The sequence below is a fragment of the Peromyscus eremicus genome, chromosome 1 (assembly GCF_949786415.1).
Source record: "Peromyscus eremicus chromosome 1, PerEre_H2_v1, whole genome shotgun sequence".
In the NCBI taxonomy this organism is placed as follows: domain Eukaryota; kingdom Metazoa; phylum Chordata; class Mammalia; order Rodentia; family Cricetidae; genus Peromyscus; species Peromyscus eremicus.
The window spans coordinates 119,151,256-119,167,083 of record NC_081416.1 but is presented as its reverse complement, the minus strand read 5'-3'; the positions used below and the strand labels follow the sequence as shown (position 1 = coordinate 119,167,083).

The 15,828-nt window shown below is 45.6% G+C and overlaps 1 protein-coding gene across 1 annotated transcript in view; it reads left to right on the top strand.

Moving 5' to 3' along the window:
* Abhd2 (abhydrolase domain containing 2, acylglycerol lipase) overlaps window positions 1-15,828 on the top strand; it is a 92,324-nt gene that overhangs the window by 57,927 nt on the left and 18,569 nt on the right. The window contains exons 4-5 of the mRNA XM_059272769.1: window positions 359-534; window positions 1,540-1,707. Of these exons, the coding sequence (XP_059128752.1) occupies window positions 359-534; window positions 1,540-1,707 (344 nt within the window). The remainder of the gene's footprint in view (window positions 1-358; window positions 535-1,539; window positions 1,708-15,828) is intronic.

The window sequence follows — 15,828 nt, the reverse complement described above, 5'->3', positions numbered from 1 at the left end:
AGATGAAAGACATTTGTTTTGTTTTGTTTTGTTTTGTTTTGTTTTGTTTTGTTTTGTTTTGTTTGAGACAGAGTTTCTTTGTGTACTCCTGTTGTCCTGGAACCTGCTCTGTAGACCAGACTGGACTCACACTCACAGAGATCCACCTCTCTCTGCCTCCAGAAATACTAGAATTAAAGACGTGCACCATCACCTCCTAGTGAAACAATTTTTTTAAAACCAGCCAATAAAAAAAAAATCATTGTGTGTATCATTAGTGTACAAAATGTGTCAGGAAAAGCTTTCAAAATTAGGGTACCTTTGTTCGAGGAATAGGGAGGAAATTGACCACCCTATTTTTCTCCCTCTCCTTTCTCAGATACATTCCACCACTAATCTGGGGGAAAAGTGGACATATCCAGACAGCCTTGTACGGGAAGATGGGGAGGGTGAGGTCACCGCACCCTTACGGGCACCGCAAGTTCATCACCATGTCTGATGGAGCCACGTCCACATTCGATCTCTTCGAGCCCCTGGCTGAGCACTGTGTTGGAGGTAAGCTAGTTTCAGATCACAGTGTTGGGGTGCTAGAGAGAGGCACCAGCCAGCAGTGGGGAGCGATGTGTCAATGCCTGGGCCACCCATCGTCCCATTGTACTGGGGGCCATGTCATCACTCAAGTGACCAGCACTTTAACCTGCGTGTGCTGGTTCATATGTAGCAGAAACCAGTACGGAATTATAATCCTCTTGTGAAATGTAGAAGCCTATTTTTTATGATTTCTTTTTTTTATAATTTATTTATTTGTATTTCATGTACATTGGTGTTTTATATGCATGTATGTCTGTGTGAGGGTCTCAGATCACCTAGAAAAGGAGTTACAGACAGTTGTGAGCTGCCATGTGAGTGCTGGGAATTGAACCCGGGTCCTCTGGAAGAGTAGCCAGTGCTCTTAACCGCTGAGCCGTCTCTCCAGCCCTATTATTTTTTTTTTTTTTTTTTTTTTTTTTTTTTTGGTTTTTCGAGACAGGGTTTCTCTGTGTAGCTTTGCGCCTCTCCTGGAACTAACTTGGTAGCCCAGGCTGGCCTCGAACTCACAGAGATCCGCCTGGCTCTGCCTCCCGAGTGCTGGGATTAAAGGCGTGTGCCACCACTGCCCGGCTCTCCAGCCCTATTTATTCTTAATTTCTGTTCATTGGTGTTTTGCTTGCATGTATGTCTGTATGAAGATGCTAGATCCCCTGAAACTGGAGTTGCAGACAGTTGTGGGTGCTGGGAATTGAACCCAGGTCTTCTGGAAGAGGAGCAGTGCTCTTAACTAACGAGCCGTCTTTCCAGTCCTTGCTAATTTTTTTACATTGAAAGTTATTTCTTTTATTTGTTTTTGGTTTTAGAGACAGGGTCTCACTGTGTAGCCTTATACTCATGATCCTTCTACCTGAGCCTCCCCTGGATGGAGGATTACCCATAATCTCCCATAATCCCACCACCCCAAACCCTGTTCATGTCAATGTTCACATACTAAGTGGATATATAAGAATCTCTTTCTCCACCCTGTAGACGACGTCACCATGGTCATCTGTCCTGGAATTGCCAATCACAGCGAGAAGCAGTATATCCGAACCTTCGTGGACTATGCCCAGAAAAATGGCTACCGGTGCGCAGTGCTAAATCACCTGGGAGCCCTGCCCAACATTGAGCTGACCTCTCCACGCATGTTCACCTATGGTAAGCATGGAGCGTGGCCAAGTGAGCCTCTCCCGCCCCCTTTTCTGTTCTCATTGAAAGTGCCAAGCTCCTTCAGCCTTCGGCCATGTGTCGTAAGTGTAGAATTTGTGAACATTCCACAAGAGATGATGGGGCACATGTATTAGAGCAGCCAACCTGCACTGGCATTTATGATGCTGTGCCTTGAGCAGCTTTGGAGGTGGGCAGCCATCCCAGCTCCTAGGGGTTCATAAGGGAAGGTCTTGCCCAGGGTCCTTGACTGGTCTGAGAGTGCCGCTGGGAGCCAGGGAGGTCATGTTCATAGCTGGACTTACACCATTCACTATGTCGTCCTGACACCTGTTCCTCCAGCTTCTACCAGGCAGCCAAAGATGTAGTAAGGTAGATTAGTGTCAGCTGAAAGAAATCTGTACACCAGCAGCTTGCTGGATTCTCAAGTTCCTTGAGGACAAGAATAGGCTGTCAATTTTACACAAAAGCCTGTGTGTGTGTGTGTGTGTGTGTGTGTGTGTGTGTGTGTGTCAAGATTTCTCTGTGTAACAGCCTTGGCTATCCTGGAATGCACTGGGTAGACCAGGCTGGCCTCAAACACATAGCGATTTGCTTGCCTCTGCCTCCCAAGTACTGGGACTAAAGGCCTGCACCACCACACCCGGACACACAAATGCTTCTTAACTAATAGAAATCTTGTTACTCAAAGTTCTCACCTCTGATCTGTTTCTTCTTTTTTGTTTGTTTGTTTTGTTTGTTTTTGTTTTTGAGACAAGGTCTTACTTGGTAGCACAGGCTGTTCTAGAACTTATCATCCAGACTAGGTTTGAAACTGCGGTGATCCTCCTGCCTCTGCCTCATAAGTGTGGGGATTTCAAGTGTGTACCACCATGCCCGGCCATAAACTGTTCCCTCTTGATTCCCATTGGCGCTCTCTTCAGATTATGTATGCACACATAAATAATAAACACATGAAACGATGCATCTGTATGTTGACATTTGGGATGTTTACGAGCAAATTCTAATATGTTGTAATGGGAAACAACTGAACATTCTCTCTATAATATCGCCATAATGGCAGTTTCTGATTCTTCGCTTTCCCCTTCTGTCTTTATCCATATTTACATAGTTTTAATTTAGTTGCAGACATAATTTGGATACTAATAGTAACTACTTAAAGTCACTTTTTGGTCAGTTTAAAGCAATGTAGTCATTATATTGAATCTTTTTAAGAGCTTCATTTCTGTTTAGTTATAGTCACAGGGGGCATAGGTTTTCTGTATTTTAGATAACGTTGCTCTGAATATCATGCTCATAGTTTGGTATTTTTTTCTCTCTTTAGTATCAAGGACTGAACCCACAGTCTCCTGTGGGTTAGACAAGCAGCCTGTCACTGAGCTATAACTGTAGCTCTTTTGCATTTTTATTTTGAAACAGGGTCTTACTAAGTCACCCAGGCTGACTCTGAACTTGATCCATATCCAAGTGGGCCTTGAACATGTATGTGATCCTCTTATCTCAGCCTCCTAAGCAGCTGAAATAACTAGTCTGACCTTTTCATTCATTAATGTCTTAGAAGTAGATTTCCGATAGAATTATGCCGCTGGCATTTTTCCTCCATATTTGTACATCATCTATGGGGTCACGTGCACTGCCATTGGTAACAGGTAAAGGTCCACTCTCAAGAGTGGGTAAAGGAAAGATGAAGGGGGTGTAGGAAAGTAAAAACTTGCATGTGTGCTTTGTGGAAGGCTTAGGACTGCCCTGGAAATGGCTCTAAGTCCATTTCTACCCCTGCACTCGCTCCCATAACTCACACACCCCTGTTACAGGTGCTTCTGCCCAACAGTCTGGTCAGTGGTTTGAGACAGAGGTGAAAATCCAGATTTACACTTAACCCAGGTACATGGGGATTGTGAGACGTAGAGGAAGAATTGGCTCTAAAAAGCCAAACTAGGCAACTTTGAACCCAGATGAAAACAATAGAGAGTGATTATAAGATCCTGGATTAGACAGAAAGTCATCTGGGTAAGTAGAAGATAATGGCATGTGACTTGGCTGCGAGGCTCACAGAGACTTAGAAACACCATCTAAGAGCAAGTGCACCAACACAAATCAGAAATGCCAGTGAGAGTTAAGGGAGTACAGCTCAGCTGGAACAGTGCTTTCCTAGCATGTGAGTTCAGTCCTCCACACTGCATAACTCAGGTGTAGTACTACGTGAATATCTGGAGACAGAAGCAGGAGATCAAAAGTTCAAGGTCATCCTTGACTATATAGAAGTCGAGACCCTTTCAAAAAGAAGAAAGAAGAGTAGAAGCCACTGTCATTGCTACCAGTGAAGACACCCACACCTAAGTACATGTGCTGGTCTCAAGCAGCTAGAATCCCCTGAATGTCAAGCACAGCAAACCCAGAGACAACTTTGAGTGAAAAAACTGAAGTATGCTGAAGAGCCATTTATTTAGTCAGGGACATCAAGCCCATAAGTAGAAGAGTAGAGACAGGAGCCTAGATCCAGCTGTTGCGTCCTTCAGAGTCATCTCACAGCTGGTAGAGCATCTGAGTCCCTGAGAACCAGGCATCTTGTCCCTAGAGTGCACTGGGCAGCAGGTAAGGGAGATGCATGGCATTACAGACTGGAGATAAAGCTGAGAAGGAGCAGTGCAGGCTCTGGCTGGAGTGTGTTCTCAGAGAAGACCCCAGCAGGAGACTGAGACCCTGGGTCAGACACTCCAGTCCAACCACAGCTGGCAAGGTGGCCTCGCTGAGCCTCATTCCAGATTCTTCAACATCCGTTTTGACGCTCTAATCCAGAAAGACAGGTGACCGAGAAGAGATGTGCCTTTTGTGGCCGGGCTGTTCCTTTGCTCTGTGTCGGTGTATCCTTTAGCTGTTGCTAGAGATCTTTTAATGGGGTTGAGCTCATGACTTTCAAGGGGTATAAAAATCTAGAATTCAGATAGCTTATTGGAATCTAACATATCTATGGTGGCTTGCAAGATGCTAGAGAGAGAGCCGGGACTTCCTCAGCAGCTGTTTTTAGCTAAAATTAATTGATTTTTGGTAAGTGAATCCTTGGGCTGGTGAGCAGGGAGCACTATTTTAATAAAAGTGGCCCGATACATCACAGCAAAGCCTAGGTTTGTTACTTTTGACAGGGAAACCGAGACAGCTTAACAGTGAGTAGGCTAGAAGTTAGTCACGTTGGAAATCATACGTGTTACTTTCACACCTCAGCACAAATATCTCTGTAGAGTTTTATGTCCACAACAAGCCATTATTTGTTTTAAGTCATTGTTGGGCTTGACGTAGCCTGGTACCTGACGTCACTGGCCCTGACTCACTGCTCCTTCGGGGTGTACTTTTGTCACCCACTCTTTTCTTCCTTTTAGCTGAACTTGTGAAGTATTGGGTCAGACTCCCTGTTCGATTTCTGTGTGAGACAAGATAGACTAACTGATGCGTATCCCCAAAGCCCAGCAATTCAAAAGCAGAGATGTATTTCTGCTCACCCTACATGCTCAGGGCATAGCCTGGGGCCCTGGGTATCCAGCATTACTGTCTTCGTACAAAGGCCCAGGTTTGAAGAGCAGCCATCAGCTGGAACACGGCCAGCCTCGCAAGGGATAGCGAAAGCCTGGCTCTAGAAGCTTCTGCCTAGAAATGACAGCGATCACTCCTGGCCATAATTTGTTGGCCAAAGTACAGAGCACTGCCAAGTTTAACTTCAGTGGCGTAAAGGAATGGAAAGTAGATACCGCCCAACTCTTTGTATAGCTTATCACAATTTTTAATCAGAATGGTAATTTATAAATTAACTTATAAAAGGCTTATAAAGACTTTGTATTGACAGTTCATACTTTCCTCTTCCAGGAACATGGTGTTTATTAATCTTCATAGAGAACTTCTAGTTCCCTGTAGAGGTCAATGATCATACAACTGATTCATCGGTAGAATTCCCCCTGGGAAATTTTAAAAGACACCAGAGCTGGGGCCCAGCTCCTCGGGAGCCTGTGGTCTAGCCAAGGCTTTCAGAGCCACAGACCTGAGTCTCATCTCCTGTTGCCTCTTTAGTTTGTTGTTATGTTACTGTGTTGTGTTGTGTTGTGTTAGATCTTGTTTTGCTTTTCAATATAGAAAATTTCAGAATAGGGAGAGAGGAGAACAGTAGAGTGAACTCAGGATAACCCCCAGTATACTAGCACCTGCTTCAAGACTCGTGCAGCTCATAACCAGTCTTAACCAGTCTTGTTCCTTCTGTAAACCACCCCCTTCCCACATCCTCTCTCAAAGGCTATTTCAAAGCAAGTCCCAATCAGCTGGTCCTTTCATCTGTCACTACTTCGGTGTGATGTGCTGTGATACACTGTAAACTGGTCTAACTTGTCTGGATGACAAAGCCACAGTCTGGTGGCTTACCCAGCAGAAACTTACTTTCCCACAGTTACGGACCAGGAGTCTGGATCTGTGATCTCTCTCTGTGGCTTGTAGACGGCCACCGTCTTGCTATGTGTCTCTGTGGTCTTCTATCTATGCTTCTGTTGGGTACTTCTCTGTGTCCTAATGTCTTCTTAGAGGACATCAACTGTATGTGTTAGGGCCTGCCCTAACCACCTCATTTTAATGTAATTATACCTTTGAATACCATGGCATGCTGAGGGATTGGAAGTTAGAGCTTCAATATGTAGACCTGGGGAGACACCATTTATCTCATAGCCTAAACACGAGCCCAGTATATCATCTCAATTAAAATAGCACCACTTGAGTTCACGCATGAGCAGTTCACTTCTCCCAACTGTCTTCTGTCCTGTTCCCTGTTACTGCAGGTTACTCAGTTTAGAACCCACATCAAGTCCATGCAGTTGGCTGATGTGTTTCTTAGACCTCTTTTAAATCACCTTCCCTCACTTTTACCAGATTCCTACACGAGTCGTCGTCGTAAGAGTGACTTGATGTGATTTTAGGGTGGGAAGCTCTCTGGATCCCCAGGATATGCCACAAGCTCATGAGTCTTTCTCATCCCACTCTGAGTATATGTTAGCACCAGAGGGACTCTGGCCTGCTTCTCTCCAGGATGCCCAAATTCTTTGGAAATCCCTTCCACGGCGCTCACTTAGGCTCTCCTGTTGTCTGAGACTCTACCAAGATGTCACTTTCTATGAGAACCCTTCATTGATTCCACTTCCTGGAAGTAATGTGACCCCATCCACACCACCTAGTCTTCTACCCCGTGCTCGCTCCTAAGCATTCTCCATGAGACTTAAGATGTGAAGTTATTAATTGGTTTTCATATATATATATATTTAGTTTTCTGAGACAGGGTTTCTCTGTATATCTCTGGCTGTCCTGGAACTCATTCCATAGACCAGGCTAGCATTGAACTCAGAGATCCACTTGCCTCTGTCTCCCAAGTGCTGAGATTAAAGGCATGAGCCACCACACCTGGCTGGTTTTCATAATTTTTAAAATGGATTTATCAACATGTTTAGCTCTTGTCTCTCTGTCCCAAAAGTCCACTCGACTAGAGCAAGTCTTTGTACCCCCTGCTGTGACTCTCAGTACCCAGAGTCCTGCTTGGCCTTAGGAGGCACTCTCTGAGACCACTGACTGGCTCAGGACTCTGCAGGCAGATGTGGAAGATAGTGTATGACTGTACAGTGGCCGTGCAGGTGAGAGTAAGCTCAGGTGGATATACCTCGTAGCTATGTGAATTCTCCCTGGTGTAAAGCTCACCACTCTAGAACCTAGGCCTGGCTTTCCCCTCACTGTGGAAACCCTTGTCTTTCTCAAGACTGAGGAGAAAACAGAAGAGGGTATTGACAGGAGCCCTGTACTCTGCCCATTCCACAGTGCCCTGGGAAAATCATACACAACCTTTCCCCTATTTTCAGTTTGGAACCCAGTTCCAAAGCACAGAAGCACTAACCCCTTGTCCGCAGCCATTATTAACAGAAGAATTTCCTAAGTGGGTGATTACACATTCTTAGGCTCTTTGGTGCTGCCTGTGAACGATAAGTTCATTAAGGAAAGCCTTGCACAGCAGCGTCCATTGATCTCACACTAATGAGGGGCAGACTGTGCTGAACTCTGCGTATTTTTTCACTTGATTCTTCCGCATCAGAGCTAGCTATTAATTAGTGTCCCCACTTTACAGGTTTAGGGAGGTTAAGTGCCTTGCCTTGGATCATGTGACCAGAGGAGCAAACTAACATTTAAAGTGTATGATTCTTAACCCCACTTTTGTTCCATTACTCACCTCCTATTTGGGGTACTATTCATTATAGTAGAATATATATAAAAAATAGGGAGTGTGTGTGTATATATATACACATACATACATACATACATACATACACTATATATAGTAGAGTATTCAGAATAGCAAGTGTAGAGAAACATGGGTATTTGAGCATTTAAAAGTACCTCACTTTGGTGATGGTGGGCATTTTTATTAGTAACTCTTAACTTCCATGGCATATGCCATGTGCTGGGAACTGTCCTGAGTACTTTTTATGCCATGTTAAGTCAGCTGTCCTCTGTGACAGGTAAGGAAACTGAGGCCCAAGCAAGGCCGACTGACTAGCTGTAGATCACACAGCTGATGAGTGAGTGGCCTGAGTTCCAAACCGTGGAGTCCAGCCCTATCTGTCGGAGTTCCTGCCTCTGAACAGCAGCCTACAGCACCTCTCCATGCATGAGCAACCGCTAAGTAGACATGGCTTTCAGTCTTTAGACCGAAGACCAAAGGGCATCCAAGAGCTTCTCAGGCACAGAAGTGAGCCTGTGGTTTGGAGTCCTGGTCTTTTATTTGTCCAACATCCTGCAGTATCTGGAGTGGAACGAACACACCTGAGAGTCGAGTCCCTGCTTCAGGACACCATAAGGAACAGCTCACTGCCCTGGGCAGACAGGACTGCATAACCACAGCGAGTCCAAGTTTATTTGCTGAATTTATCTGAAAGAGAGTGTTCACCATTGGTAAGCTTTTTAGATACAGGGACCAGGTCTTAGCTTTTTTTTTTTTTTTTTTTTTTTTTTTTTTGGTTTTTCGAGACAGGGTTTCTCCGTGTAGCTTTTCGCCTTTCCCGGAACTCACTTGGTAGCCCAGGCTGGCCTCGAACTCACAGAGATCCGCCTGGCTCTGCCTCCCGAGTGCTGGGATTAAAGGCGTGCGCCACCACCGCCCGGCCAGGTCTTAGCTTTTAACAGGTGTGGATAGAATGTTTGATAATCTCCTGCCTCTCCTGCATGACCCACATCCTCAGGAACGGCCCGGACAGGGCAAGAGGCCTTCAGATGGGATTTGCATATCTAGTGGAGAGAGCTGAGAAAGGCAGGAGAACATTGGCAGTAATATCAAATGTATGGTATATAGTCCATTCTTTCGTAGGACTGGCCTTCCAGATGCTGACCTTCAGTCAGGTCTGTGTGGGTCACGGACCTTCAGTTCAAAGCTACTGTGGCTTCATATTCAGAGTGCCTCTGTCTGAGAGAGAGAGAGAGAGAGAGAGAGAGAGAGAGGAGAGAGAGAGAGTGTGTGTCTGGACTCAAACCCAGGGTCTCATACACATTTACTAAGTGTTCTATCACTGAGCTACCTCCAGTTCAGAGCTGCTATGGCTTCATATTCAGAGTGCCTGTGTGTGTGTGTGTGTGTGTGTGTGTGTGTGTGTCTGGGCTCAAACCCAGGGTCTCATACACACTTAAGTGTTTTATCACTAGCTACATTCCCAGTCCTGTAATCAATTTTTAAAATTAGTACAGGCATAATATTTTATTTCAGTACTTGCTTATATTCAACCTGCTTTAGCCTTTTTTTAAAAGATGCATTTTCTTTTTATCTTATGTGTACAAGAATTTTAACTACATGTTTGTAAGTGCACCCCATGTATGCCTGGTGCCCAGAAGAGGGTCAGATCCCTTGGAACTGGAGTTACCAGACTGCTGTGAGTCACCAAGTAGATGCTGGGAACCAAACCGGGTCCTCTCTGAGAACAAGTGCTCCTAGCTGCTATGCTGGGGGTATAGCTCAGTGGCAGAGCATTTGCTTGGCGTACATGAGGCCCTGAGTTCAATCCCCGCTAGCAGGGGTAGGAGTTTCTACTTAATTTCCATGTGCACCATAGATTTTGTTTGTTTGTTTGTTTGTTTGTTTGTTTTCTGAGACAAGGTCCCTGTGTAGCTTTGACTACTCTGAAACTTGCTCTGTAGACCAGGCTGGCCTCCAACTCACAGAGATCCGCCTCATGAATGCTGGGATTAAAGGCGTGCACCACCACTGCCCAGAGCACCATAGATTTTAATGTGGGAGAGGCAGTACTGTGGATTGAACTGGGCTCTTGTACTTGCCTGGCACATGACCTGCCTTTAACTACATCCCCAACCTTCACTTTACTTGCCTTTATTCTGAGACAGGGTCTCCCTGAGTTGCCTGGACTGGCCTTGAACATATTTTGTAGGGCGAGCAAACTTCAAACGTGTGGTCCTTCTGTCCTATCCTCCCGGGTAGCTGAGATCACAGGCCTCTGTCACCAGGCCTGACTTCATAGATCTTTTAAACTTTAATTCGAAAAGTATTTCAGCTTTACAGGAAAATAGCAGAACCATTACAGAGAGTTCCCACATGTTCTCAGCCCATCCCCTAATGTCAACATTTAACAACAGTACAAGCATTGAAGCCAGGCTCCATTGGCAGCATTCTAGACTAATCTTCAGACTGTCTGAACTTGTCCTTCCAACTCATCTTCCTTCGTGACCAGCCCACGTGACCTTTATTTGTGGTATTGCCTTAGGTTCTTCCACTGGGGACAGTGCCTCAGTCTCCCTGTCTTTCCAACCTTGACACTTGTGATGAAGATTTATTATTTATTTTTAGGATGTCTTGTAGGTTTTTTTGTTTTTTTGTTTGTTTGTTTTTTTGTTTGTGTGTGTGTGTGTGTGTGTGTGTGTGTGTGTGTGTGTGTGTGTGTGTGTTTAGAAACAGAGTCCTAGCTGTCCTGGAACTCACTCTATAGACCAGGCTGGCTTTGAACTCAGATCCTCCTGCCTCTGCCTCCCAAGTGCTAGGATTAAAGAAGTGTACCACCACACCCAATTCTTGGTGTTTTGTAGGTTTTTTTTAACTGTGAAATATTAAATATTTCCCTTGCTAAATTAAAATAAATGACATTAGCTAATCAGATCAAAAGCAGAACATGAACCTTTTATGGTAATTAGTAGCACCTACAAGGGTCAAAGTTGCCTTTTTTCAAGATTTATTAATGTATTACTTGTATGTGCATGTGTACACATATGCAAGCAAGCAAAAAGTGAGGAGGGGGGAGCCAGAGACAGAGCTTATGTGCACCAGGTTTGGGTGGGGCGAGGTTGGAGACCAGAAAAGGGCATCAAATCCCCAGGATCTGGAGTTAGTTACATGCAGTTGTGAGCCATCATGTGGTTACCAGGAACCAAACCCAAGTCTGCTGCAAGAGCAGTAAGCACTCTTAACCACTGCGTCATCTCTGCTGCCTCCAAACTGTCTTTTCAATGTCCCCTTAAGTCGGATGCTGCACTGGACCAGGTTAGGCATCCACCCTGCCATGTGCATGCCATCGGTAACGCTGAAGAGGAAGGGAGATGGAGAAGTTTTGTGATGTTTTGAAGTATCTTATTGTAAGGAGCCCCATCTAACTAACATTGGAACACAGCAGTTGTAGACATGTTGACACCACTGATTTTCTAATCCAGGCCGTGTTTGGAATATGATGTTTCTGTCTGTGATAATATAAGGCCAGTAAATCAGGAAGCACTGTGTTCCTTCTGTGTGCCTCTAGCTGAGTACGTTAGACCCCAGTATTGGTGTTCAAAGTAGATCATGACTGGATCAAGCCCACAACCCAGGCGTGAGCTGGGAAGTGCTTCTCTAGCCGGAAATCTGGCTTCTGTATTTTATCTTCATACCTAGAAATTTTATGGCCAGAAAATCAAGAGTCAATGGTCCTGACAGCTGGATCTTGAGTCAAAGATAGAAATGATAGATGCATTTTAAAGTCTCTTCTAAATCAGACAAAAGGAACAAAACTAACCTGGCTTTGGCCCCATGAGGTGACTGGGTTCCTTGGGAGTGTGAATCTCCTAAGAACTTAGCACCCTTCTTTACCTGAAACACCACACTGGGCATTTTGACATTGAAAATGGGCGCAAACGGTTTAAATGCTTTAGTTTAAATAGTGAAGTGGACTTCCCCTTGTTTCCTAAACTCTTTACCTCCTGGCATGGTGTCATGCTGGGGGAAGGTGCCTGAACTGGCCACATCACTCTGTCGTGTTCTCTTCCTTGGAGAAGAACACTTCAGCGTCCTCTTGAGTCTACTGTAGGATTATTCGTTTGCTGGTTCTTAATGTAGATTGGAGCCTTCGAGAGAAAACCAGAAAACCTTGACGTGCCTAAAGGGCAGTACCAATCTTCGAAGGGAGAAAGGCCCTTTCCCTAAAGTAACCATATTGGGACACTTTGGAAAGTCAAGGGAGTTCTTACCAATATCGATATCAGAACATCAGACATGCTTCCAGACTCACAGACAGAGCGGGATTCTGCACCACCTGACTTGTGGCATCCACAGAGATCACCCATAGTCCAGGATACCTGTGGTGAAGAACTTCAGACAGTCAATTATTTACAGTAAATTTACCTTTCCCTTCCTTTGGGTTTATGAGACAGGGTCTTGTGTAGCCCAGGCTGACCTCAAACTTGCTTTGTAGACAAGGATAGCCTTGAACTCCTCATTCTCCTGCCTCACCTCCCAAGTGATGAGATTGCAGGTGTCCACCACACCCAGCAGTTATGTCTGTTTGCCTTCCTTTGCTTTCTTTCTTTTTCTTTTTTATTTTTTTCAGGTTTATTTTATATATATGAGTATTTTGCCTGGATGTATGTATATGTACCACATGCATGTCTGGTGCTTGTAAAGTTCAGAAAAGAACATTGAACCCCTGGAGTTGGAGTTATGGATGATTGTGAACCACTATGTGGGTGCTTGCAATTGAACCAGGGTCCTCCGGAAGAGCAACAAGTGCTTTAACTACTGAGCCATCCAGCCCTTTTCCTTTTCTTTTTATAATAGTGGGGCTCAAACTTTGGGCTTTGCACATGTCCTGCCCCTGAACTACAACCTTGTTCCAGACAGTAAGTTTTAAGAAATTTCTATTTTGTTTCCATTGTTGAGTCCATCTTACAGGATTTGATTAGTTCGTCAACCTAAATGTTTCTGTGACCTTGTCATATAGCTGCCATTTTCTCTGTCGCAGGCCCAGGTAGGGATTGTGTTGATTCCAGAGTGACAATGTGAATTGTGTTGCCTCTGTTTAACAAGTCAAGCCTTGGGGTGTTGATGGCCCACGCCTTTAATCCCAGCACTGGGAGGCAGAGGCAGGTGGATCTGTGAGTTTGAGGCCAGCCTGGTCTACAGAGCGAGATCCAGGACAGCCAGGGATACACAGAGAAAAACCATCTTGAAAATAAACAACAACAACAAAAAAAAGGAGTCAAGCTTTCTTATACTGGCAGTGGACACCAAGGGAAGGGAGATGGACAGGGGGAGATGAGGAAGGAGGAAGAAGAGAAGGCAGTGATATGGCCAAAGCTCAATCATCTTAGGGGACAGATGCTGAGGAGCAGGACCCATGTGCTTCAGGACAGGTGCAAAGCGCTGTGAGGTTCTGGTGAGATCGCGGTGTGTAAGATCCCGGTGTGTAAGATCTCGGTGTGTAAGATCCCGGTGTGTAAGCCTTCGGCCATAAGAAAGCATTTCCAGGACAGATGAAGCTGGAAGTACTCAGTTTCTTTCTGAGATAAGGCAAGCTAACTTCTCTTCTGCGGCTGTTTTCTTCCTGGTGACTCATCCTGGGTGGCTTCCCCTTGGCTTTAAGAAATGACTCATGTACCTTTACTACGAAAGTGACAGGAGTTGCTGGGCCCCAACCACCTGCTGTCAGCGAGCCATGTTGTTAAACTTAGTGGGACAGACACTCATGATGCTGGCCAGTGTGTGCCCAGTGTGTGTGCTTTTGTTGAGCATGATTCAGACTTTGTTCTTATGTCACATCCTGTGCCATACCTACCAAATGCCAGGCCCATGCCTGGCATAGAGCATACAGAATGACTCAGCTGCTGCACGCACAGAAACACCCTGTCTCTGGCTTCGTATATTTTAGCCTGCTTAGTCATGTTCATGTCATTTGGGGATATGGCTTTGGCTTTTGGGTTGTTTTTTGAGATAGGGTCTGGTGTAGTCCAGGCTGGCCTGAGACTCACTGTGTTGCCAAGGATAACCTTGAACATCTGACCCTTCTACCTCCACCTCCCAAGTGTTAGGATTATAGTCTTGTACCACCTCACCCAATTTTGTGGTGCTGTGGATCAAGCCCCGGGCTTCCTGTGTGCTAGACAAGCACTGTACCCACTCAGCTACATCCCTGACCCAGGAATAGCCTTTGAAATAGCAGCTTTCAGAAAGTCTCTGCTTTGTCTTTCCATGGGGGGAGAGGCTTGAAGAAAGGGTAACAGCTTTTTGCCCATTCTCTTCCCAATACTGTCCTGTCGTCTTGTGTGACTCATCCCTCTAGAGCCAGGCTAGTGGCTCGTATGTCATCTTGTCTTTGAAAGCTGCAGTGAGATTAGATGTCTAATCTTGTTATTGGTGCTAATCTCAGGAGGATCAAATACATAGAACCTCACTAAACCCCCACTATGGACATACAGATTACTATAGTGTTTAGCGAAAGAAGCCAGGGTGGGCCTAAGATCATCAGGAGTCCCCAGCGCCATGAGGAGGGCAGTCTTGGCACTAGGCAGACACACCGTGACTACCCTTCCCTTGCCTAGGATAGGTGGCTGCTCTCCATAGACAACCAACAGCTTATCCAGCACCGGGCAGAGCTGGCTTTTATCCAGATCAAATGTGTTTCGATTTAATGAAATGCAGGTTCCAAAGAGCCTGCACCATTAGCTGTAACTGTTCCTTAGTTGTGTAGCAAATCCAAGTTTTGTGACTGCTCCAGGTCTCAAATAATTAGGTTGGAATCGAAGCACTGCAAGAGGGGTCAGGAGGGAAGACAGAAAGTCTTTAATAATTGAACAGTACCCCCTGCAGTACTATTGCCTCTGTAGTTTGTGATACAGGGCGGAAGACTCAGGCTTGGCGTTCAGATGCAAGTACCAAAGGCCAGCATCCCCACCCAGGCCAGCACCCCCCCTCAGGCCAGCACCCCCACCCAGGCCAGCACCCCCCCAACCCCACTCATCCCCACCCAGGCCAGCACCCCCACTCAGGCCAGCACCCCCACCCAGGCCAACATCCCCACCCAGGCCAGCACACCCACTCATCCCCACCCAGGCCAGCACCCCCCCTCAGGCTAGCACCCCCCCCTCACTCACCGTGTGGGGGGGAGGACAAGTTGCCTCAGTCCTGTTTCTTCATCTGTGTGATCCAGACAGAAAGCCAGCAGCAGAGTGTGCCTCCCCTCTGCCGTCTCTTTGCTTGAGTTATGCCAACTAAGCATCCTGTAAGCGTCAGGCTCACAGATGCATCGGGGAGCAAGATCAAGGACATCTATAGAGTTTATAATCTAATAGCAGCTCCCTCAACGTTAGACCACGGCGTAAAGATAGGAGTAATTAGCCAAGGCTGATATTAGGCAGAAATCCAAAGAAATGGTAGAGAAGTAAGGATTTTTACATTTAACGGTGTTAAAAAAAAAAGAAGAAGAAGAAAGAAAGAAAGAAATCCCCTTAGAACCATTCCTTATGCAAATAATGTCCCCAGCATAGACTGCTGTCGTATTACTAATGTGTCGGGTCTCTGTAACATAGTTGAAACTGGCCTTGGGGATCTTTATTTGGCTGGAGATTTGAACGAGCTAGGTTGTTTTTATTAGACATGAGACCCACAGTTCTCCCGTTGGTATCTGCCACCGTTTTTCACAAATACTCGATTAGATATGTGCACACATATATTTCCCGTTTAGACCTAAGCACACATGTGGGATGGCGCCCTTTCCTGCTCCCTCCCTTGTTTTGGTTCCTCTGGAAGATGGATTGTCATTCACCCAGCAGGTCAGATCCTTCATCATCTTTCTCTTTCACAGC